This window comes from Clinocottus analis, unplaced genomic scaffold (genome assembly GCF_023055335.1).
Source record: "Clinocottus analis isolate CAN_PGR_092001 unplaced genomic scaffold, fCliAna1.0.p SCAF_15, whole genome shotgun sequence".
NCBI classification, from domain to species: domain Eukaryota; kingdom Metazoa; phylum Chordata; class Actinopteri; order Perciformes; family Cottidae; genus Clinocottus; species Clinocottus analis.
The window spans coordinates 15,049,695-15,076,505 of NW_027175876.1; the positions used below are offsets into that span (position 1 = coordinate 15,049,695).

The 26,811-nt window shown below is 38.6% G+C and overlaps 1 protein-coding gene across 1 annotated transcript; it reads left to right on the forward strand.

Annotated features, from left to right (window-relative positions):
* Window positions 1-463: 463 nt before the first annotated feature.
* On the forward strand, window positions 464-25,980 carry meis2b (Meis homeobox 2b). Its single transcript, XM_068576986.1, has 12 exons — window positions 464-675; window positions 1,251-1,392; window positions 1,495-1,545; window positions 1,822-1,872; window positions 1,987-2,133; window positions 8,459-8,573; window positions 16,253-16,392; window positions 19,483-19,559; window positions 20,719-20,777; window positions 21,077-21,166; window positions 21,794-21,890; window positions 25,525-25,980. Exons 1-11 carry the CDS (start codon window positions 479-481, stop codon window positions 21,850-21,852), a joined length of 1,128 nt encoding a protein of 375 aa, XP_068433087.1. The 5' UTR covers window positions 464-478; the 3' UTR covers window positions 21,853-21,890; window positions 25,525-25,980.
* Window positions 25,981-26,811: the final 831 nt, after the last annotated feature.

The window sequence follows — 26,811 nt, forward strand, 5'->3', positions numbered from 1 at the left end:
TCTTTTGGCAAACTTGAGGACAGAGACTTTTTTGGATCACTTTGCATAAGTATTGATTTGCTCCATGCCACAAAAGAGGACAGGATTATAATTCCCTCTTGGATTTAAAAGTCATCGATTTAACTACTCATCAACACTAAATTTGTCTTTAGCCTACACCACTGGACATTGCGCAAGGACATGGCGCAAAGGGTAAATGTAATTTGACAGATTATAGTTGAATTGTAATTAATGAAATTGCACAAAGTTATTATTGTATAAATACACCATATGATGTGAATTTCTAGCAAGAAAATAATTTGTCGAATGGTTTTCTTTCATATATAAATTTGGCAGTTTTATTTTGACATGAAACCAGGTCTAATGCCTGTCTAGTCTAACTAAATACAGTGAACACATCGTATTCACCTGTATATTGCTCTAATGTCATCTTCAACTTTCATCCCAGTACGACGAGCTGGCTCATTACGGAGGCGCGATGGATGGAGTCGGAGTCCCCACTTCAATGTACGGTGACCCGCACGCCCCACGGCCCCTGACCCAGGTCCACCACCTGAACCACGGACCACACCCAACGCAGCACTATGCAGCACATGCGCCGCACAACATCATGCCGAGCAGCATGGGCAGCGCGGTCAACGACGCACTGAAGAGAGACAAGGACCAAATCTACGGGTATGGAAAGGTCTATAATACCAATATCGTTAATAACCGTTTAATTATTGTTGTTATAATAATAATAATAATTATTATTGTTGTTGTCATTATTATTTTGTGCAGATTTGTGTTATGAGACGATATAATGTAATTGGAGACCTAAACTTGAAAAGTCACAAACACTTTCATTTAAATTAAACAGAGCAGAAAATAGTAAACAATCTAGTTGTCTCTTTTTTTTTAACCTCGGAACTAATAGGTTTATACAGGAATTATCGACGCAGTTTTAATTGTATCTTCTTCCTTTTTGTTGCTTAAAACGGGACTAAATTCCTCAGTTGCTCGGATAATTCATGCAAATCTCTGAACAGGTTGTTTGATTTGGAAACAGATGAAATGATCTGACTGCAGCGGCGCGGTTGTTCTCTTGATTTAAGGAGGGGAAATCAATATTTGTCGCAGATTACATGCTGGTGTTCTCTTGTTGAACTCACCAATCTAAACGTGAATTGTTATCTGCCGCTGCTTTGATTTACTGGAGGCGATAGTTCAGGAAAGGCCTAACAATGGGCCCGTCTCTGCCTCTGTTGCAGACACCCTTTATTCCCACTGCTGGCTCTGGTGTTCGAGAAGTGCGAGCTGGCGACCTGCACGCCCAGAGAGCCCGGGGTGGCGGGGGGAGACGTCTGCTCCTCTGACTCTTTCAATGAAGACATAGCCGTATTTGCAAAACAGGTAGGATCAAATAGGCAATGAAGCCATTTTGGATAAGAAGCAAGACAATTAAGTCAGTTTGAAAACAACAACTGATGCATTTCATTTTCGTCCCCTCCTCAGATCCGCGCAGAGAAACCTCTATTTTCTTCCAACCCAGAGCTGGATAACTTGGTAAGCACTTATTTCTCACGTTTTTTAATTTAAGCCTTCACTATTGTATGCGAAGTGTTGCTGTCTGCTTTCACCTCGAGGTCACAAACTTGCCTGGGGCAACCTCATACCCGAATAACACTTTAATTTTTGTAATAGAAATAGCACAGTTGTATTATATTGGTAACTGGCAAATGTACAGTCATATCAGTCAGTCAGTCAGTGGAACAGTCAAATCATATTGTTCTCTTATCATATATTTTCGGAAGAGGTGGCTTAAGGTGTGTTTGTTTATAGATGATCCAAGCCATTCAAGTCCTTCGATTTCATCTGCTGGAATTGGAAAAGGTATATGATACACAGTATGAATTAGTACCAGATCGATAAACAATTACAATGTGTGCATCTATTTTTTATTATTCTGGTTCTCGGCCCAAACTAAATGAAAGACTGCGTTCGCAGGTCCATGAGCTCTGTGATAACTTCTGTCACCGCTACATCAGCTGCCTCAAAGGCAAAATGCCAATCGACCTAGTCATAGAGGATCGGGACGTCTGCAAGTCGGACTTTGACGACCTTTCTGGATCTTCTACCAACCTTGCAGATCATGTGAGTCTGCATAATCGTGCTTCATAATTAGGTTTACGTCAGTGCGGCAGCACAAGTAGGTTTCCTTACATCACCAGATGTATTATTTTCTTTTGATCCAAGAGACATGAGATGAGAGATGCTTGTTGATGCTACTCACCGTCAACTCCTATAATCCCCGTATTGAAACGTTTGTCTCGCAGTTGTTTACCCACAACAAGGCGCTAAAAGCTGCTCGATAGAGCACTGCTTCATTAACTAACTGGAGTTTGGGACCCAATAACTTTGAGAAAACCTGTTTTGATTATATTCTGTTTTATTTGTTCTCTAATCCTTTAATTTCACAATAATACACATAATATTTTTTTCTCTTCAGACCTCTAAAAAAAATTAAAAGAAAACAAGTTTACATTTTTTTAACAATTTATTTACACATTCAACATCTAACTGGCTTGCGAGAAGACTTTGTTTTATTTTAGGAGTGCACAAACAGGTTGAGAATTGCTGCTGTAGACTAATCTGGTATGATGTTAGAATACGTTCCTTGAACGTAAGGCCCTTTGTTCACAAAAGGCCTTTAAACTGATTGAAAAATATGAATTTGATAAAAACAAATGAAAATATGTTGGGTTTGGTCAGATTTTGGTGTCATTACTGAACCCGAGGGCTGTTTGATGTAATGTCAGCAGGTACGTTTGTAGCATTTGAGTATATTCAGGGCTGAGCCCCGACCTCTGTATGGGGCATTTTTCCTCATGAACAAGCAATATTTTAATGCTTTTTTTATGCACTCTGGTACCTCAATTACGTTCAAAGAAAAATGAAGTGTGTACCTTAAAAACTGTACTTTCCAGATAAATTATGAATTGTGATGTTCCAAATAGTTTGGAGACTAAGAATATGATTGAGTTAGTAGAAACAGAATACTTCACTTTCAAACTGTTATCACATGTATTGACTAGAATTGGAAAAACAGTTTTTATTACATGTATTTAGTGCTGTAATGTAACTAAGTATATTTACTCAATAACTTTCCTGAGAACATCATTAAAGTATTTGTACTTTCTGTTTTATGCTAGTTTACACTTCTATGTTCTCGGAAGTAATTATTGTACTTTTTACTGCACTTCCTTTATCTGTCAACTTTAGTTACTTTAGAAATTCAGATTAATAATACAAAATATATACAGCCACTCTAATGAATGAGGATGTAGTAGTATAGATTAAACTAACTACCCATTAAAGTAATCAAAATGAGCTCCACCTTTACCAGCTGCAACATTAAAGTAATAGACACATTAATGCATCTTTATAATACAATAACACAATATATATATATATATATATATATATATATATATATATATATATATATATATATATATATATATAGCTATATATATATATATATATATATATATATATATATATATATATATATATATATATAGCTATATATAGATATATATCTATATATATCTATATATATATGACAAACTTTAGTTTGATGATAATACAATGTTATTTGAGTAATATTTTGTAAGCAGGACTTTTACATGTAACAGAGTATTTACTGTAGTATTACTAATTTCTCCTAATTATTTCCTGAGTACTTCTTCCATCTCTGTATTAGTTTATTGAAATAATAAAAGGGAGTTCTTTTAAATAAAATCAACCTAACCTTATGATGAAGAAAACTTCATCATAAGTTTTCATCATACTATATATACTCATATCTATGCCGAAATGTCTTTCACTCAGTCTTTCTCAACCAACATTTTTGTTTTCAACTGGACTTGTTCTGTAAAGTAATCTTTATAATTGTATTTATATAAAATGTAGTCAGACGTGATAATAATGATGACCTTCAGAGCACAAAATGCAGCTGAAAGTGTTGTGTTTGCTGTTGATCAGCCTGGTGTTTTCAGTCAGATGTTGAAGTGATTTAGAGTTACAGTGTATCATGTGTCTATGGATAATACAACAAATCCATTTGGATTGTGTGCAGAAAACAGATTGACTCCTTACTTCTGAGATTGACAGATTGTTTTTCATGTCAGAGAACCCTCAACTATAATTTCCTTTGGATGTGATAACAGTTCCCCCATAAACTGTAGACTGTAAACTACTGAGATGTTGTTTTAATGTTTCAGTGGTTTAAGTCAATTCTGATCATTTTGTATATCCCAACATCACAAATTACAAATTATCCTCAGAGGACTTTACAATCTGTACATATATGACATCCCCTGTCCCAGGACATCACATCGGATCTGGAAAAACTAACTAAAAACCTTTTACGGGAGAAAAAGGGAAGAAACCAAAAGTACAATGTGTCATGTATACAGAATGAACAACATGGTGTGGTGGTGTCTTAATGCATGACCTACACTTAACTTTCCAACCTTTAGGAGCTTGTTGTTGCCACAGATGGGACCCTCTATAGTTAAAATATGTATATATTTCTATATACATAAAGTATTGTGTAAATAAATCCTATTTTCTGTAAAGGTATTTTCAAGGCCCTCTCCAGTCTCTTAGAAATAAAAGACAAAAAAGGGCCTTTTGCAAATGTGCATGGCAACTCATGGGGTCATTAGAAATTTGCAACCTTTAAATCACATCATGACTGAAATGTTGTGTAAATTTTACCTTGCAAAAAGTAAATTCTTCAACATTTTGACTGGAGACGTTTAAAATACTTTATACTAGCATAAAATATGGTCTTTTGTAAAAAATACTGGTCTTGACTTTATTGTACTGTAAATACATTTTTTTGCTATTGAGAATACACTTATTAATATGCTTCCTTGTATCTTAAGTGACAAAATAGAGTTAATGTGTGTGTATGTGTGTGTGTGTGTGTGTGTGTGTGTGTGTGTGTGTGTGTGTGTGTGTGTGTGAGTGTGTGTATGTGTGTGTGTGTGTGTGTGTGTGTGTGTGTGTGTGTGTGTGTGTGTGTGTGAGGCCACCAGTTGATGTGACAGGACACTCTCCTGTAATGCCTCATGCATAATGGATGTGCTGTTGTCCTCTGGCTACAAAGACATGCACAGCTGTGTAACACACATGCATGTTAACCACTGAGTGTACCACAATCTGTTTGCCATCTTACAAGGGCAAAGAGCAGTGTGTGTGAGTTTACGGATATGCTTGTGCCATTTCATTCTACGTTTGGTTTGTTGGACATGTTACTACATTCCACTGACACTGTTGGTTTGGACTTAAGCTTCTAATTGCAAACCTGTACATTCTATTTCCTCAAGCAAGCGGAAATCTAGCAGTACAATTCTATTTCATCAGGCTCCAATTATGCTATCAAATTCACCAAAAATGGGTACTCCTTTATTGTCAGGGTTCAGACCTTTGGAATAATATTGTGTATATTAAATTATAAAATATAGTATTGCAATATACCATATTAAACAGCCACTCTACATACAAATTGCTTACTTCATGAAGTATTCTCGGGCCTACAGAAAGGAGCTTGCTATCCAGCTCTGTGACGTGTCCATCGTTGATGTTGAGTTACACACTCCTCATTGGGTTGCTTCTACTGCTGCCCTATCCAAATCCTACTCGTCACTAAATTTGGAGACTTGAATTTTTTGAGTGGGTAAAGGTGCTGTCAATCTCATTTGTAGAAAGCTTCAATAGGCTCTCGCAATTGAAAGGAGGTGTCTTAGACTCAAATCGGAGTTTGAACGAAGAAGATAGGATAAAAGTAAGGTGGAATTTTGATCCATAAGAAAATATTTTATGTGATTTGAGTACACAAAAGCCTTATTTTCGTTTATTTACTGTATGTTACTGCTTTAAACACCATTAGTCAGATGAAAGTGAAAAAAATAGCGTTTTACATGAGTAAATGTAAATATCAAACTTTGCAGAGAGACTGTCAACATATTGTGCTATGATATAGTAGAAGTGTAATGCTGCGTCATTCTAAAGAGATATCGATCCTGAAAGTATTTTTTTATTTTATTTTTCTGTGTTCCGTCTTCATTCAACTTTAACCAGTAACACATATTAAGTAATCGCCCAAGGACTTCTATATTATAGCACTCTAAATCATTCAGAAAGCCCTTGTGGTTACGGAGAAAACCCAGTTTTAATATGAAAACCTACATTTTCGCAAAAACACAGGTGGGTTTTAATTTCTTTTCAAGTTTTATTGAGAGTGTCATTTTCCTTTAGAACATTCTACATTTAAAGGAAACGGCACTGTCAACATACACTGCCTGGCCAAAAGAAAAGTCGTCACCTGGATTAAACTACTAGTGTCTACTGTACAAGCTTGTGGGTGCACGGGGCAGTGCTATGATCTGGGGTTGCTGCAATGACCAGGTTATTCCATCAATGTATTTTTTTTCCCCTGATAGCATGGGCATATTCCAAGATGACAATGCCAGGATTCATCGGGCTCAAATTGTGAAAGAGTGGTTCAGGGAGCATGAGACATCATTTTCACACACGGAGTCCAGACCTTAACCCCATTGAGAATCTTTAGGATGTGCTGGATAAGGCTTTGCGCAACGGTCAGACTCTACCATCATCAATACAAGCTGTTGGTGAGAAATTAATGCAACACTGGATGGAGATAAATCTTGTGACATTGCAGAAGCTTATCGAAACAATGCCACAACAAATGCGTGCCGTAATCAAAGCTAAAGGTGGTCCAACAAAATATTAGTGTGTGACTTTTTTTTGGTGGCAACTTTTTTTCTGGCCAGGCGTAATACCTATGTACTACGATCACTCTTAGCATCACTAACAAAACAAAAAGTATGCCTTACAAATTGGTACCATTTCCTCATCACAAAAAAACAACTCCAAAACACAGTTTACTTTCGTTGTTTATTCTCAAAGGATGAAAAAGCATCGGAAATAGCATTTAAAACATGATGTTCATCTTACATTTCACAGATTTTATTCACACCCTTTTATACTGATTTGGTAAAATAATTGGGACACTTTTACTATCAGGCAATACTCAAACTATGCATTACCTTTATTGGCGATTAGCAGTTTGAGAGTTGATAGGAGAGGGACGCATTCAATGAAGATCTGTGGTCTGAATCACAACAAGGATGTTGCTCCACATGAGCAGTGCTTTAAAAACATCAGTAATTAGATAGATTATTTAACCATACTAGACCCTAAATCCATTCCAAAACCCAAAGTCCATTTTATAGAATTTCCCTCCAGATTAATCTGTCTAATTTAGAGACGGGTGTGCGGGGGTCAAAGTTACAATCAATATGTAGCTGAAAAGTTATACATGTCACCTAGTTCTACATATCCACAGCCAGTCTCAGACAGTCTAAATCCGACATAAAGGAATACCTCACCCCCAAAACGATCACCTGCATATCAATTACTCTCCAGCAAGACAAGTAATACATACTGTATGTCATGCATCTGCGGGAAATTGGCTTCTTTCTTATTGAAATAGCCAATATGGTAGATTAATAATGGTTTGACCTGATGTTGCTTAAACACACATCCTTAGTTCCCAATATTTGCCATGTTTAAGAAAAACATTAAGATTGTGTACATTCTAATAACTGTCTTTATCCTATATTTGCTACTAGAGGTCATTTGGTGTAGGAATTGAACCAGTATTTACAGTCATTTGGATGATTGTGAGAGTAAAAGATAATTTTCTTTATCTGTTTATGATTCTCAGTCTTGGCTGTACACTGCACTCCTTTCCAGTTAATTGGGTTTTAACAGATTGGAAGGGGTTTGGGAAATGAGACCTTCATTAGCTTGATAAACATAGAAACACATGGCACCCTTTTACTAGCTGTGTGTACTCAGGAATTGTAATTATTGGGTGACTGGATAAGAAAAGAGAGGCCGTCAATTGAGAGGGCTCGTTCACACTGCGCCATTGTTCCCGCTCTACTTGTTGTCATCTGCTGAGCTCTTCATCGGATCACCATCCGGCAAACAGCTGACGCAGAGAGGCTGAAGAGGGAGCTCTGCTGTTTGATTTGGCCTTATGGCCGTCTGAGTGGCCAGGAAAATCTGCCCAATAAAAACACAAGTTCCAGAAGCAGCCAGGACACAGGAGGGTCCACATGCTGCAGGGTTACTCTTGTTTCTTTTCTTTCCGACACTATATTTAAACCTCCCTCTTTGTCAGGATGGTAAAGTTTTTCTAGTCTCATATTTTTTATAACTTGGTTGCTACTGTTTTTGTGTCTTTGGTAAACTGCATAACAGGCTTTATTCTGGACCTACCGGACCTTGTTCATCAATTTTTTGCTCTCTTCTCTCTTCTTCTCCTGTTCCCTTATCTCCTGTCCCCTGGTGTGCGGACCTCTTACTGACCTCCCAGAACCCAGCGTCCTGGAGAGACATGGATGATGCCCATTCCACGCCTTCTGTGGGCACCCCAGGACCGTCCAGTGGGGGACACGTCTCTCATAGTGGCGACAACACTAGTGAACTCGGTAAGAGCACTGGCAGGCCTCCTGTGTTCTTTTTCATATCAAAGCTCTGACTTTTTTGTGACCTCTTCCTGATCAGTGAGGACTCAGCAGTCCCCACTGGGTACTCGGGGGGGGGGGGGGGGGGGGTCCAACAAATGTATTTCTGTATGAGTACCATTTGCCAAAAGGTTTTCAGCTGCTTCAGGAAATTACAGAGCATTTTTTTTTTATGAAACTATATATTTGTGACCCATTTATCCATAAATGTATATCTTCAGAATGAACCAATGTGAGAATGGGAGAGTTTTAGTAACCTGGGTGTGTTCTATATGGATAGAAAATGCACATGGTGCAATACTAAATTTCCTGTTTTCAATTATTTTAGATTCAGTAAATTACAATTGGACTTTTTACATCAAAGAAATCAGAAAAAGATTAAGGATTCACTACTTTTACACCAGTATGTAGTCTCACTCCCTACAAATCACTTGATTAGTGATCCCACGCCTCAAGCTATAACACTGTGTATTCCCATGTTGTGTTTGTTTTGTCAGAGTTCGTCATGTTCGCTCATTCCACGTTTTTAAAATCACACTTCCATCGTAAGTTTATGTAGTTTGCTTCGTTCGTTAGTTAAACTGAATCAACGTTGACTTGGTTTCACTCGGTGCATGACCAGCCATCTACTGGGTTTTATTTGACCTGTAATGACGCGGATGGGTTTATGTCTCATACAGGCGCTAAAAGGTGCCTCTTTGTGTCAGGTAGAAACTGTATCAAGACCTTTTCAATGTTAAATTACAGCCACTGAAAATATAGTTGATCAGGATTTGATTTAAGACCCTTTTTTTTCTAAAATCCTGTCTAGAGCTTTGATTACGTGACAAGCACGCAACAATAATTATGGTGGTAGTTAATAGTGAGAAAAAATTACAAGAAACAATGTATGTAGATGTACATAGACGTCAAAGTCAAATGAAAACATTTGACTTTGACATTAAAAGGGAAGATTAATGTTGAGTTTCTGATTGAACTGTGGCTCTCGCACCTTTCACAGTTGTATAGATTCTCAGTTACAGGTCAGTTGATGCTGACGGAGATTTTTTCTGAGTTTACTGTCATTGTCGGCTGTTACTGTATGCTGTCTCGCTCTGACGTCATCCTTTCTTGTGTCACCGTGGTATTCCTGCATTTAATGGGATTTCTGATGTGCTAATTGAAGGCTATAAGGGTTTTATGGCTTGTTTTTGTTTTTCTCCCCTTTGGGCACAGTAAAAATAGAATGGACTTTAAAGCAACTTTCCACCCTCTGCCCATCAGACATCAAGGAGCAGAGCATTACAAAGAACAATGAGAGGATGCTTTGTAAGACAAGAGAAACTAAAACAATTAAGAAAAAATCAGGACTCTTGAAAATAATATTAGTTCCACCTAAAATAGACGAGTGAGACATAATGGTCTGCAGACATCTTTATTCAAGCATTCAGTACCCACAAATTGTATATTGAGTTGTAAATAGCTTCTTTCCTTTTGGCTTTTTTTTTTTTAAACAACGGTGGGGGAAAACCTAAAGTCCATGCCCTTTTGACCTGGGAGAGAATGCATCGGGGATGGGAGTGCAGAATGCCCCCTGAAGGGATGTAAGGACAGAGTACTTTATGTATGAGGAACAAAGGAAAAGAAGAAGGCAGAATGATCAGAGTAGTTGCTGCTGCAGGATGTGCTGCATGCAACCTGCTGCTTCTCCCCAGGCCTCTCTGCCTGGTTTCCAGCCTATTTTCATGCTAGGAAAGAGTCAAAAAACACAACCTAAAGTAGAGAAAGGACAGCTACAGGTATATCATGTTAATCTCATTTGGAGCAGGTCGATGGCCTACAGGTTTATAATTAGTTCAGTACTTGAAAAGAACGCCCACCTTGTTCATGAGGTACACTGATAAGAGTGGGATTGCAGGCAAAGCCAATTATCTTTCATTCAGTTAATCTTAATGTCTCCTTAATATTATGTTAATGTTCAATTATTCTGCATTGATGAATATGGACTAATGAAAGGATTGATGATTGAGCTCTTTAACACCAGCCTGCCAAATTTGTCTGCCAAAAAAACGCTTCCTCCTTCCTTACTGTTTTAACATTAGCATGGTTCAACTTAAAGAAGTATCAAAATAGAGCAGTGAGTAAATTTGGAGGTGATTCTACAAGCCTGTCTACCACAATATACGATACTAATTTCCCTTGCCAGAACATTGTGGTGGAACCATAATTGAGTCCTGTATTATGTTCACTGGCAAAGTTTTTTTCAACTCAGGAAGTAACATTCTTGGTGTGGCGGTCGAAGAGGATGTTTTGGCATACTAAGCTCAAGGCTTTGACTATGGAAACCTTTGGTTTACGTGCTGTCCCACAGGCTTTGGTACCTAAAACACTTAAATAACACACAATATTTAAAAAGGTTAAAGTGTTCTATATGTTGAATTGTTGAGCAAAATAAGAGAATATATTTAGACAGACAGCTATTCACACTCACATTCACACCTACGAACAATTTAGAGTCCTAAATTGCATGTTTTTGGACTGTAGGAGCCACACAAAAACTACACAGAAGGACCGCCCCGGAACAGGATACGGGCCCCTCTTGCTGTTAGGTAACAGAGGTAGCTACTACACCACCGTGCATCCCACAAAGATGCTCATGAGGTTCTCAAAATACTCCTCCAGATTAATAATGAAAGTTTGAAATAGGACAATCCAACAGAGGGAGTGTTATAAATAGATCATGTGGGACATCATATTTTTCATTAAAAAACTGATGACTACTGTAAGTATGTTTATTACTTTTATTCAACATCAACTTCATCCATCCATCCATGAATGGATGGATGGATGGAACTTCATACAATAGCATGTCAGTCAGATAACTTAACCATCAATAGGTTAAGTTATCTGACCTGGACACAAGCGCTGTGTGAGCTCAGAACTCTGATGCGCGATGACGTAAGACATCACTTCTATCTTAGATTACACCACAGGCAGAAGATGTGAGAAAGACAGATAATGAGTAGATTACAAAAACAAGAAGACAAACAGAAAGAGAAAAGGGAAAGCTGGAAAGGCCAGAATAAATGTGAATAGGAAAGTAAAAGAGGAACAGCGCACTATAGTGCATTTTCATAGTAAAGCTAAAATTATATATCTGCAGTATCAAAGGTTATGGGCCGGTCTGAGGTATAGGTGTGCCCCAAGTACAAACACTGAGTCCTACCCCTTTCCTCACTGTCCACTAAAGAAAAATGAGTCCAGTCCTGCAGTAGTGGGATGTCACTAGTAATGATTCCGTAGTCTGATGAAACCTTTTAAAATCCACTGTCATTTGGGAACACTAAAGTGGTGATGATGTGGCTTCCAACCCTAGCTAACCACAGGTAGATGATCCATGCAATGTGGCTGGTGGTTTGGGTCATGGCTGCCTCCTCCTCTGGAAGCTCTGAGGTTTTGTTTGTTGCCTTGTAAGCTGTGTGATATGTAGAGGGGGCTCTCCTGGATAGCTCAACCCCCAGGGTGACTGCTGTTGACCACAGGGAAAGGGGCTGAGCTCTCCAAGGAATGTTTGAAAGGAGGAGGACAATAAGAAGGCTTGAAATGTCCATCACAAAGACCCAAATAAAACAAAAGGCAGTGGGAGTGACGAAAAAATATACACACAACACCAGTGTTGAGAAATGGAATGTGAAGAACAGGATGTGTTGCATCTTTTTGTTACATCCAGAGCCTGGAGTCAGGAATGTGGGGAGGTAGAGGTGCTGACATGCCAATGACATCACAGCTTCACTGAGGCTGTTGCTAATGTCCCTTTAGCATCTCTTGTTGTGGATGTCAGAATTTTTAAAAGGAGGCAACAGTAAGAGATACATGCTGGATGTAAAGGGAAAGGAAATGGTAAAATGATTTACTTAAAAAAAATGACCAAAATTTTTATTTTGTGTACTGATATATATTTTTTTATATTTTACTAGTTCACCTAGTAAAATATTATTTCCTCACTTTTCCTCAGAGGCATCTATGCATGCAAATAGTTTCGGTCTTGAATCTGTATTCACCCCAAAACAATGAAGGTGAATGTAATTAAATTTTTCGCTGTCATACCACACAATTACATTTAAAATGTTGCAGATTTAAGTTGCTGAGAAACAATATATGATATTGTAATTCAATCATGTAATTCAATCATTTATCTACATCAATTGCTTCGGTCCATTCGGGGAGAGGGATCTATTGCTTCTGTTCTTCCGGGGAGAGAGATCCTGCTCCTCTGTTGCTCACCGGAAGGTTTCTTCCTTCTTTCCCTGTGAAAGGGTATTCTTAATTTTTTGAGGGGGAGTTTTTCCTGATTTGATGTGAGGTCCTGGGGACAGGGATGTGTGTACAAAGTACCTTGTAAATGTTCTCTGTTTACCCAAAATATCAATATGCATGTACTCTAGTTATACTCTGGCAAGAGCCAGGTGCAAACTGAACCTTCAATGTGATAAATTACCTAAAAAGTGAAAACAAATGGTCTTATCCACTGGTTGAGAAAGCACTTCAGCGTCATCTGAAGTCTTTTTTATTCAACAGACACCTGCTTTTTCAAATTTTCAGTGGAATACTGACCACTGTAGGTTGAATTGTTAGATTTGATTAGATTCAGTACTCCTTTATTTGTTCCACAGTGGGGAAATTTGCAGTTCAATCGGTACTTGCAAACTGCTTGGCTTTAAACTGATTTCAAAAGTTGCATCTTCCCTTCAACAGCTTATAATCATACTCAACTTCTTCCACTGAGGATTTCTCATGTCTTGGGCATCTTCCAGACTACTCCATTTAGAGCTGTGTATAATGTCTAATAAGGGGAGGAGCCACAAGGTGTCACTGATGATGGATCAGGCCCTGCTGAGCTCATTAGACAGGCTGCGCTGGCTTTGCATCACTGATGCAGCTGGGAGAGCTATAATCAGTTCTGCTAGCCGCTTTGCACTTTGTCTTTTAGACACGTCATCCAAAGACTACTTCGCCCAGTGCTAAGAGCCCCTGAGCTACAGATAGCAGGGACTGTGGAGGCGGCATGAGAGAAAATTAAACTAAAATTATTAAACAGTTTCAAATGTCAGGAATATCTAACCCACAGTAATCACCACAGGGACAAGTATGCAGTAAATATCCATTAATACACTGACGGCAAATAAGAATGAAAATAAGCATTCAATAATATAATCAAGAAATATAAATAATACACATAATTGCAGTAATGGATGACATTGAAATGTAAGATATACCGAACATATACATACAAAATGATCAGCCCTGTGGCAAAGCTTCAATCTAATATTTTGTCATCTACAATAATATTTTGGAAGAGATTTTGGAAATATCTGCTGTCGTCCCAATATTTCAATGGTTCCAAAATGTTTTGAATGCTCTAAGTAACATAATGTATCAGTAAAAAAACAAACAATTAAGGCTGAGTTGGCTTGACCTACATAGTATAAAGAGGCAGTCTACAGCAACAGAAGCAGAAAAAAAGTTGAGCAGCAGATGCAGAAGGTGCTAGAAACGACTCTTCATATCTTAAGGTGCTGTTTTTCTTTTTTCTGTGTGTTTTCTTCTTAGCCCCGGGGCAATACTCCAGCCATCCCTGCAGTAATGCCCACCCCTACATCAACCCCACCCCCCCTCACCGACCCGTGCAGACACTGGCAGGAACAGTGGAGTGGGGGTGGAGGGGTTGGAGTGGGGTTGAAGGGTAGGCATGGGAGACTTGCACGGGTTTATGACTTTGAGACTGCACCGTCACACACTAGTTAGATTGGCTGAGTTGCCGGGGAACAGTCAGTAGCGATTAGTGTAGCAGAGGATCTGCCCTGCGGCTCTACCCTCTCCGGAGCAGAAGAAAGAGGGATGAGGAGAGGCGGTGGTTGCACCAGGGTGGGGTGGAGGGGTGAACAGCGTTCCTTCCTTAGATATAATAAGGTCTTTCTTTCTTTTCATTTCTAAGTTTTTATGATGCATTTTGTTACCACATGTAAACTTTATAATCTGAAGTTGAAACATAATACAGAACCAGTCAATTGCGAAACTCCTTGTTGTCCTTTTTCATTATTGAGGCCGCTCTTCGATTTATGTTATTATATATTGAATGGACATGCACTTGCCCTTTGAAATAGAGATGCACCAGTGTCATCAGTAATATAAAGTTGGTCTTGAAAAATGATTTGGTTGTCAAATATCTTGTAATATATTGATGTTAATTTTGTTACAATACTAAAGTCTGATAATCAGTCTGAATTGCCATTTAGTTGTGTCTTCATTCAGTCAACTCAACAGTGTGGTCATCTTATCTTATTTCTTGTTTTACCTATATGAGGGCAAGGATAAAACATCTGTTCACGTTTTTCAAGATGGTCAAACAAATTGAAATGTTTAAGAGTTGCTGGTCTCTGCAGCAAGGTATCTTGTGAGGTACGTAGGAAGATGACATTCCCAATTGAAAATATTTTTACCTAAAGGAATATTTGCCCAGACAGAAGTTACTTAAATGCCAAGTTGTAAGAGAGGTGGGGAACATAACTCAAAGAGTGGACACAGGCAATTTGTAGCCTCCACACTGTCCATGACTAAGAGCTGAACACCATCCGTCAAAACTCCCACAACCCCCATAGCCCAAGACCCTAGAACACATCCTATTTAACGTCAATATTCATTAGCTGAAATATTTATTCATGAATATGGCTCATATAGGCGTGTTTGATTGATGCATCTCTAAAAACAAAAAGACATGCTATAGCAAATCTTAAGAAAAGGGTTTCTGTCCCGCCCCGGGGGAGGAGTCTCTCAGATACATTATTCACATGCCCTCCAGGCAAGCTTTCAAGGCTTCTCTGCCTTGAGGGCAAGAAAAATAACCACCACTGTTAAAAGTAAATCATCTCGGCTGATGCACAATTAATGGCAAAGAAGGAAAGGGGGTGGGTGCCCCTTGTGTTACAAGATGGAGTGAGTTGGCTAGCAAGAGCGGAAATCTCAGTTTAAAGGAAGTCTCCTGCCTTGTTCCACATCAGCTTCCTGCTGAAATCAAACAACAAACAACTTAGCTGCCATGAAATTTGACACTGATGTCTTCAGTCGGGTGTGTGGAATGGGCTGGGGAGGGAGCTGGTCCATCAGTGGACTTATGAGAACCCACCTTTTCACGACGTTCACATTCTACCTCAATACCCCAAATTAACCTTCTTGTTTCAGGCTTCAAACAGCACAAGGTTTGATGTTATTGGGTTCATACTTCTGCACATGCTAGGCTTTTGTTGTTTTATCCTTTTATTTATCGGGAAATGATTGGTCCCATTTCAGAAGAGGTCACATATAAATATCAGTACATAGGACTGAGTCTGACTGCATTATGAACGGTCATTATTTTATGGCAGGCGCACGACTACCGTAGTCAATTACCTCATGTCAAGTGCGTGACTCAGAATTGAATTAATAGCTTTTGGTTTTATTGAGCTCCCACACTGCAAACTCCTCTTCATTATCCAATGGCCGAGGAATCAAGCAGAGCTGAGGAAGAATCTTGTGCTGCTGTTCCACTGAGGAGCATGTGTTCGTGAAGGCGACAGGACTGAATTAAAGCTTTCTCACAACGGGACTCTTCTTATCTCTGATCACAGGAGACGCCCTCGACAACAGCTTGGCATCACCAGGCACAGGAGATGAGGATGACCAGGACAAGAAGAGGCAGAAGAAACGAGGCATCTTTCCCAAAGTAGCCACAAATATAATGAGAGCGTGGCTCTTCCAGCACCTTACGGTAAGGAGTTTAGCATTGTATAGATTTCAAACACAAAACTTTTTCTTAACAGAAGCCCTAATTAGATTTGTATTAATGCTCAAAATAAATGTTGTCTAACCCCAGTCCCTCCATCAGCCAACATCCAGGAATGAGCCTTGGATAGATTTCTCGAAAGCATCCTAAAACTCAGTTCATCCCGTTCCATTGTAAGAAAACAAAGCAAAGACAGACTCACATCTAAATGTCCTTCTTGAAATAGTAGTCCACAGTTTGTACAAAAATCAACATCAGAAGTCTTTCATTCAGAAGTAGCAGCAGTATTTAGGAGTTTTGTAAGAAGAGAGCTTTACCTTTTATCCAAAGTCCAAAAGATACCACCAATGCCGCCTCATCAGTTGTTCTACCTCTCTGTTGTTTAGTTTGTAAAAGGCCCATACAGGTCCTGTACTCGGAGTAATCCGTTCTTTTCCAAAGCCTACCTTTAGATTTTCCAGATGAAAAAGGAGGATAATTGAATTATCCCTTCTCTGTTCCCCATTCCCTTTCAGGCCTAATTTGTTAAGCACAAGTGTTTGCCATGACAGGATGTGCCTATAAAAAGTGTGCAAAGGGACTTTGGCCTCTGAAAGGCCTATTGCAACACCCAAGCGATCAAGCATTCATCAGTCGTTGAGGGTGTGAAAAGAGTGGGATTATGTTTTGTCAGACGTTGCAGTGTGAGGCCCGCCATTGGAAGGCTGCTAGGGGGGCTGTTTCTGTCCACCACTAGCTGTAGTCTCCTGCTTTTGTTGTCAATTCTGAAAACCCTTAAAAGATCCCCTCTGAGTAAGCTATAGAGAAAGCAGCTGTGAAAGGTTTTGATTCATTATATTATTCATTATTGGCCTATTAGCCTGGTCGTAACTGTTGGTTTCCATGCAACTCTGCATTTATCCAGATTCAAGGATTGATGCCAAAGAGTTTGCGGTGCAAACCTGGAATCCACTGAAGGTCACAAGTGTTGTGTCAAAGTCAGCTGAAATCTGATTGGGTTCACAGTTGAATTAGAATATTTAATTGCCTGGTCACATGTAATGGACAACTATGACAACAAAAATTATTTTCTTTGCTCCTAACAAAGGTTTTTGTTTTAATATTTTGACCCTACAGCAGGTTTATTACCCAAGTGGCGATTTTTTGCCAATCACCAATTCTTTTCATGATGATGACGTATTCTGGAATCAGCGATCATGGATCTACATTCCAGACGAACATTTAGAGATTATACACAAAATATATTTTTTTTTAGATCTTATCTCATCAGTAGAAAAGTAATCTAGTGGTTGTCTGTACCTCCATGGTTAAAATATTCAGTCAAACATTGGATGGGGCAATTAGATTGAAGGTGGAGCCCTCACAAAAGAAGGGAAAAGAAAGAGAAGCATGACAAGTAATTTAAAAGATGTCCCTGATTGTGCAGGCTCAATTCTTTAGACAAGGAGTTCCAAAGTTGAGTAACCAGAAGGCTGAACTGTGGCTCATGGGAAGCAACAATTCAGCATTTTAACTGGGAGCTCGACCATGAAGTGTAAAATCTCAAAATCAAGTCTCCAAATTGTCACCGTGTCTATGTGCATTTTGACCAAACCCACAAAGATGACCTGGCATATATATATATATATATATATATATATATATATATATATATATATATATATATATATATATATATATATATATAACACAAGTCAGTTGATGCTAATTTCATATCCTACTATAGTTAATCATTAACCCCATTGAACCTTTGCGCCGTCTGAATCCAACATTTATAATATATATATATATATATAATATATATATAATATATATCGTGGGAGAGAGAGCTTTGATATGAGGGTTAAGAGTAATTTGTCACTTGACTGTCAGCCACCAAGCTGGGAGGAATGCTTCAAGTTGCCCCAAAATACACACTCAGTACAGATGTTTGGATATTTGTGCACAATTTATTACGTGTCAATTTTTGCTCCTGTTTTTACATATGTTATATGTATATTTTTCTGTGTGTGTGCATTCGTTGGTACTGTTTCGCAGTGGTCCAAATCCTTTTTGACTCATGAATCCATAGTAAAATAAAGCTGACTGGCCAGGCTTGGAATCACTGCTTATGCTTTTGTTTGAGCTTGTGTGTGTGATTGATGCACATGTATTCAGTTAATTTTGTATATTCCCAAATCCCAAATTACAAACTTGCCTTAGAGGGCTTTACAAGCTATACAACATCTCTGTTCCGGGACCTCACATTGGATCAGGAAAAACTCCCCCCAAAAAACAGAAAAAAAACTTTCACAGTAAAAAAAAGAAGAACGCTGCAGGAGAGCAACATTTACACGTGTCTGAGTAAGCCTAAAGGGCAGTTCAAAAATGAAGTACTTGGAAGCTCATCCTTCACCGATAACCACAAGAGATGGCTGCTAGCCTGACAGCAGCAGAATGGGACTGGCCCACGACCCTGCTCTCTGTACGAGGATCACCTCTGTCTACCATCTGCTGCCTTCCTCCCACTGTCTCTCTCTCACACTGTCTCAGACACACACACGCACACACACAAACACACACACACACACATACACACACACATACACACACACACACACGCACACACACACACACACACACGGCAAAGGGACCAGGGCCGGAGGACAGGGATACAGAGCAAGACAAGCAGGGGTTGGGGGGGAGGGGATGACAGGGGGCCTAACCTTATCAGGGCCTCAAACAAAAGCCACCATTGTGCCTCTTTATATTCCACCCGATCATTTGTCAAGCAATGTCAAATAATGTCAAATACTGTCACACAATGGCACGCGCTTTTAGCAAGTGTTCAGGGGGGCAAACTTTGGTCAGCCTCTGTTTTTCCAGAGCCAACTTGTGCACTCGATTCCAGGAATAATTGTACATGGAAAAGACTGCCACAGAATATGATTACACTTCCTGGGTAGAACTTTTTTCTTGAAGTACACAAGCCTGCACGCTATGACTATGGATAATTCCAAGCTGTTTTAGACTTTAGCCCTACTGTTAATATATATTTTTTTATTGAATGCACTCTGATCTTTGTGTACCTCACAGCACCCATACCCCTCAGAGGAACAGAAAAAACAGCTAGCACAAGACACAGGCCTCACCATCCTTCAAGTGAACAACTGGTAAGTAACTTCAACTCCTTGAACCCTCTACTGTTTTCATTCCCTTTGTGCCTGCTGTCACTTCATATAGCCAGGCATGCCATTTTGCAATTTTTTTATGGAAATACAGACAATATGTAATTGGTACAATACCAATACATTTAATTTACAAATTGCCAAGGTAGAATAGAGTCGTTCTGTCAGTGCACAGCTGGTGAGCTGAACATCACTTTTTTTTTAAATTTACAGACAGGCACACAATTAAAAAATAACAATAATAATTTAACAATGCATGAATATTTACTTTAATTTAGGTAAATAGATATCCTGATAAGAATTATAAACCATTGATTTTAAGTGTTACCAGAAATTGGATTACAATCTGTCTTTAATGATTAAAGGTAACTATTACATGTCCCGCTTCTTCCTAACGGCCTCATTTAGTAAAAGATGAAAGACAACCACAGGTTCCATTAAAAACAGATAGTAAGGCATGCAATACTATAGCCTTACTATCATTAGTTTGCAGTACTGTTCCTGATGTATCAATGTCATAAACATTGCCAAGCAATTAGCCTAATCACAACCTAAGGCTACATCCAGGACTAAACCCGAATCAATACATTTTTTAAGTGAAAACTTTCTCTAATGCTACAGATTATGTCAACAGGAATATACTATATGACTATAGAAATCTTTGGAGATGGGCAGCAAAGTTCAGGTTCCCAGAGCAATTGACATTTTTTTGGTAATGCAGGGTCTTTTTCTTGATTCATTTTCAGCATTTCAAAAGATTTGGGATTTCTGTTTTACTCATTTTACTAATAATTCAGCTGATTCTGGAAACACACATACATTTTTTTAGACTTAAGTACTCTCTGTACTATGAACACAAAGTGTATTTATTAGCTTTGTATATTATTTATTGACTTATCATGTCACCAAAGTCCATTCACTGAAAAAGGCATTGAAATACTGTCAAAAAGCCCACAAAAAATGCAAAGTGAGCCCTTAAGTTGAAGTGTTTCAAGGTCAGGAATGCTAAAAAAAAACTAAAAAAAAACATGGTGGTTTTGGTAATGTGAAAGCCTTTAATAAATAATTTTGTGTCCATTAAATATATAGTGACTCCTTCCCCTTTTGATCAAATAGTTAACACAATGTTACTCTTTTTTTCTAGGTTCATTAATGCAAGGAGGAGAATAGTCCAACCTATGATTGACCAGTCCAACAGAGCAGGTAAAGCTGCAGTTTTTCAAATGTTCAATGTACTAAATACTTCCTTCCATTCCAGACTGATCAGTTGAAACTAAAAGGAAACGGTACTGTCTTACTGATATCACTTATTAAATCCATGGCAGGATTTACAGACAGTATGTAAACTGAGACATATTATATATCAGAGTAGTCAATCTGAAGGTTTGTGGAGAATGGACTGGATTAAGGAGCTACAGAATAAAGAGGTTTGGGTGTGAAGCAGAGTGATTGAACTCTGGTTTGCTCACTACTAAAATCTTGCTTCTCCTCTCCTCTCACAGTGAGTCAGGGTACAACTTACAGTCCAGATGGCCAGCCAATGGGAGGCTTTGTTCTTGATGGGCAGCAGCACATGGGTCTCCGACCTGGAGGTAAGAAAGATCCCATGTATTTATCGAACCATCAACAGCAAAATCTCTATAAATATTTCTGTTTGTGGTCAGCTGAGTTTCAAACGAAACTTTATCTCTGTCTTTTAATCACTCCCCATATTTACATACATTAACATGTCATTTAGGCGTCTATTTTTCTGAAGGCAACATTTCAGAGATGACCCCACTTATATTCAGCCCTTGTCAAATAAACTCCCAGGTTTGGTTAAAGGAATACCTAATTTAAAGAAACAGTCTGAAATATGGTGGGATCTTGGTTTGTGACTCAGATGAGATAAATATTATTCTCATATTTTGAATGTTTTAATGGAGATGTGGTGGCAGTTTACTACTGCTTCCAGGTTTGTAAAATCCCTGTCATCTTTTATTTTTTACTACTACGCTACTTTTGTTTCCAGTACAGACACAAAAGCTTTGATACATACAATACGTAAACACACACTAACTAAAGAAGAAGATGATTCTCTTTGTGGTTAAGGTATTTTGATGTTTTGTGTTAGCATCAAAGATGACGCGAGTACATACACTTTTACTGGACAGAAGTTGTTATTATCATTGTTCTGAGGGGTCTGTAATCTTTAATCTTTATTTTACTCCTCATTCCAGGGCCGATGGGTGGCATGGGTATGAACATGGGCATGGACGGGCAATGGCACTATATGTAAATCCACTCGACTGAGGCGAGCCTGAAAAACAGGACGAAGTAAGTAGTCCCGTCTTTGTCTTCATTTACTCACTTCTCCTCCACTGCTTTTTTTCATATTCTACTCAACGCCCTTATTAATCTAATCCTGATTGGAACAATTACTTTGCCAGCTAGATCTTTGCTGGAGTGACTTGCATCTGCGACCGTGGCTGAGTGTAAAAGTGCAATGAGTGGACTCTCGAGACTAAAAAAGCACTGTTCAAGTCAATTTACAAGCCCATTCATGTTAATGCAACAAAATATATTCACAGAAGTAAATGATCTCAACATGGTGGCTCCTTGCTTAATTGTGATTCAGATACCTTGATAGTTTTGATAGTGGACTGCTGATAGTTCAATGCCATTCATCCCCAAACAGATATAATCTGGCCAAAAAAAAACTGTATGGTCACACTACATTAAACAGTTATGCCCACTAGTTAGTTCACTTTCAGCCCGACAGTGTTCAGCTATGGGAAAGGAAGAGATACGGGACAAGATGAAGATAGAAAAAGAGAGGTGATGGAGATGAGAAAGAGCGCAGGCATTGTGCCCAGGATGGCATTAACATCATGCTGTTTCAGAAATACATTCACAGTTGCCTTACAACAACACAACCTGCAAGGTTACTGCTTTTTAGGATTTAATTTCTTAATAATGTTTCCAGTTTATTGCAACTCGGGGTTTGTTGGCATAGTTTGACCTTTATTTATATCAGTAAAATGGTAAATGGACCTGTACTTGCAATTTTCTTGTCTTCCATACACTCAAAGCTTAAACACAACATGTTATCATTCACCCATTCACACCCATTCGTACACGAATGGTAGGAGCTACCATGCCCATCAGGAGTATCTAACATTTCAACAATCACACACCGTAGGAACAGCAACCTGAGCAATTTAGGGTTAAGTGTCTTGCCCAAGGACGCATCGACATGGACTGCCTTCAAACCACTGATCCTCTGATTGAAGGACGACCAAGCTTTACCACTGAGCCACAGTTGCCTCAGTATTAGTCATCTTAGAATTGTCTAACCGTGATCAAAGGGAGCCAATTCTGGTAATTTTATGAACATTGTTTGGACCAAAGTCCCCCTGTTCCTGAATCACATCAGATAACTTGGTGAGTATAACACAGGACCAAAGCAACCAGTTTGGGTTTTTAGGGTTTTAATGAATTAATTATACTGCCTGGCCAAAACAAAGTCGCCTGGATTTAACTACTACTGCCTACTGTACAAGCATGTGGGGGCAGTGCTATGATATGGGGTTGCTGCAGTTGGTCAGGTTTAGGTTCAGCAACAACCAGGTTCAGCATTGACCAGGTTAATTCATCAATGGATTTTTTTTTTTACCCTGATGGCCCGGGAATATTCCAAGATGACAATGCCAGGATTCATCAGACTCAAATTGTGAAAGAGTGGTTCAGGGAGCATGAGACATCATTTTTACACATGGAGTCCAGACCTTAACACCATTGAGAATCTTTGGGATGTGCTGGAGAAGGCTTTGCGCAGCGGTCAGACTCTACCATCATCGATACAAGATCTTGATGAAAAATTCTTGCAACACTGGAAATAAATCTTGTGACATTGCAGAAGCTTGCCACAGCGAATGCGTGCCGTAATCAAAGCTAAAGGCGGTCCAACAAAATATTAGTATGTGTGACCTTTTTTTTGGTGGCCATATTTTTTTTTGGCAAGGCAGTGTATCTTTACACCAGAATTTGGAATATATAGATTATGGTATACATACACTCAGCTGTGTGCGTCTTATACAATATGCAAGAAAATACAAAATATTAATAATATTTTTTTTAAACAGTGTTGGAAACACAACTCCTTCACTCTATCTCCATAACACTTTAACTTGTTCTCTCAATCGCCTGTATCCTCCTCTTCCTACATTATTATTTTCCTCCATCTCCTTTCCCCAGGCAATCTGATTAAGAATCGGCGTACTATTCCCCCTCCTCCAGCCTCTATCAGCTCCCCACCACCGCTGACAGTTCTCAAATCAAGACGTATCGCATGCCGGAGGCACCCGAGCACAGAGAATTTTATTTAACGCCCACTCTTCACTGCTCAATGAGCCACGCTGTAATGACACTTACCTTGATTAATAGAGCTCTTTATATGTAAATAGGAGCTGCATTTGCTTCATTTATTTTCACTGGGGCCAATTTTCACCAACACAGCCCCCTCTTCCCTGTCTGATAATTCACCAAGCTTTGCTAATGAAGTTCAAAAAGCTGATTGTGACGGTTCATCTAAAAAAATAAATGAATAAAAACAGCTATCTACATGGTGACATTAAGCTCTGAGTAAATGCTGCCTATATGTTTTGGAGGAGTATTTAATCTAATTATTTCTCATTGACGGACCATTGACTTGTTACAGTAATAGCTCAGTAGAGCCGGATGTTTTTGCTTCCCCTAATTTGATCTGTGGCGAAAGCGTATGGTGACTGCAGCAGTAAATCTCCCCAGGACTGAGGAAGAGAGACATTTTTTTATTTATTTTTTATGCACGATAAAGCCTGAGCCATAACATTTAACCATTATGGAATACATGACTGAATTTGCACTACTTTACCCTCCTCTCTGCTGAATAGTGCAACTGAGTCGACAATGTGTTTTATTTCATACTGAACATCTCAAGTTTACATGTTTGTGAGAGAACATGTGGAAGAGTTAATTTGAAAAGCAACATGACAGAAGGATGAGGCCTAAAGGATTTTTCGAAGATAGCTCTTGAATATATATATATATATATATATATATATATATATATATATATATACATATATAAATATATATATATATATATATATATATATATATATATATATATATATATATATATATATATATATACATATATATATATTTTTTTTTTCAATGAGATTAAGTGATACAAAAATAACCTTCAGTCGAGGTCCTCTTTTCAACTGCATCCCATGGTCTTCAACAGCGGATGGAGGAATTATTGCATAACATTTTCTACACATCATACTTTCAGTAAATCAGATGATGACAATTTACCTTAAGTATCACCCTGACAGCTAAGCAAAGTGCATCTACTAAGAAAGATTGTAAGAAGAGGTTGAAAGATTCAGTAAAAGCTCGTACCTTAAGGTATTCCTTTTTTTACATCCCCATCTAGCCCATAAAAACGCTTCAAGGTCATGAATGAATAAGGCACACAGGAGACAAAACAGTTACATTATGGGTTCAGTTGATCGTTCCCCTAAGTTAAAAAGTGACCCTGATTCATCTGTCAGATGACCCTGATTCATCTGTCACATCTCAGGCCAGAGCGTTTTCCTAGAACTGCTATTGATGCTGTGTTTATTGATATTAGCAGAGGAAAGACTATTAAGGTGAAAAATACTATAGATGGTGTAAGCTAAAGTGAGTCCCATTTTCTTATGTATTATAAAAAGATAAGACAAGTGAAGAGTGTCAGTTTTTATTAAATAAAACCTTGGGATATCTGCTAAACACACACACAAAAATGTATTATCTGCAAAAACAAAGGCACTTAATTACTCTTAACTTACTCTATAATGTTGGGGTTTGGGGATTGTAAGTCTTAAATCCGACCTGGACTTACGTGTGCTAACCTCCGTCCTCTGTACTGTGTGTCCAGGCCTCTATGTTGGCTCAGGGATCTTCTTCACGTGGAGCTCAGTATCTCCGAGCTGTACGTCAAACCCATCTGACCGTTCACCCACTTGAACACTTCCATCTCACCTTGCCTGAGCTCGCCCGGTGCCTGCCTGTGGAGCATCACCATGGATACATCTGAGCTCTGCACCAGAGGACGCCTACAAACTTTGAACTTAAACTGAACAGAGACTCTAAACTCTATAGGCGGCACACATCCATGCAGCGTTGGGCTATTGCACACCACTTCCTGATGAACAGAAGAAGTTTGACTCATCTCCATTTCTTTTTAAATTATTTATTTATTTTTCTAAAACGACAGGCCACGGGGAAGACAACTTTCTTTCTTCTTTTCTTCTTTTCAAATTAAATGCCTGATGCCCATCTCCCCTGGAAAAATATTGTAAAAAGAAAACACACAGACGTACACATAACAAAACAAGACCCACTGTGAATATCCTTCTATAAAATGATGAAGACTCATGAGAATTTTAATTGTTGTGCTGTATAGACAGTGCTTTTTTTGTCTGTTTCTATCCATGCTTGTAATCACTCGATGTTAGAGAGCTGACATGTTTTATAAATCCAAACTCAAACCAAGATGTTTAAAGGAAAACAAAATATCGGAATGCTTTTGTTTGTTCTTCATGCACTGCATCTCTTTCTTCTGTTTTATTTTAGCTACTTGTGTTGTTATGAATTGGAAATGAAGACATGACTTAATGGCGATTGAGTTCCATATTTGACAATGAATAGTTTTTAGCACCGAAACACAGAGAAGTCTGCACTAAAACCAAAATAAAGAGTAATTGAGGAAGATAAAACAAGGATTCGGCAAAGGTTTGTTAATGCAAATAGCAAATGTCTAGCCTGATTCGAATTGTTTCCGTTTTTTATTTTCTTGCAGGCTCACTTAAAAAACCCGAAGCGAAAGGTCAGGTATAGGCGTTGGAGAAAATGGTATAACCAACGAGATTAGTTGGTGGAGCAGGTCACGTAGCAACTCTGGTTCGATAGGAGACGGGATTGCAGTTGTCTTGCGTTATTCGATTGATGGTGACAGGAATGATGGATGGCCTGGATACTAAGTTCAAGAAAATCAGAGCGATGTCGGAGGGTGCAGCGGACGGCAGCTTTTACTAAAGCGTGTTTCTATTTAGTCTGCTGGGATTATTTGGTGCATATGTGCAGGTGTGAGACACGCAGAGACAAATATGTAGCCAGAGGAAGAAAAAAATCCCTTGTTTTTTTTCTACAAATTAATACATAA

What these genes read in the sequence shown, in the direction of transcription:
- meis2b (XM_068576986.1), top strand. Translation starts at nt 479, where the DNA reads ATGGATGGAGTCGGAGTCCCCACTTCAATGTACGGTGACCCGCACGCC. An exon ending in ACCCAGAGCTGGATAACTTG is followed by an intron (nt 1,546 to 1,821) that starts GTAAGCACTTAT and finishes GTTTGTTTATAG; the next exon opens with ATGATCCAAGCCATTCAAGT. An exon ending in GGCTCTTCCAGCACCTTACG is followed by an intron (nt 16,393 to 19,482) that starts GTAAGGAGTTTA and finishes TGTACCTCACAG; the next exon opens with CACCCATACCCCTCAGAGGA.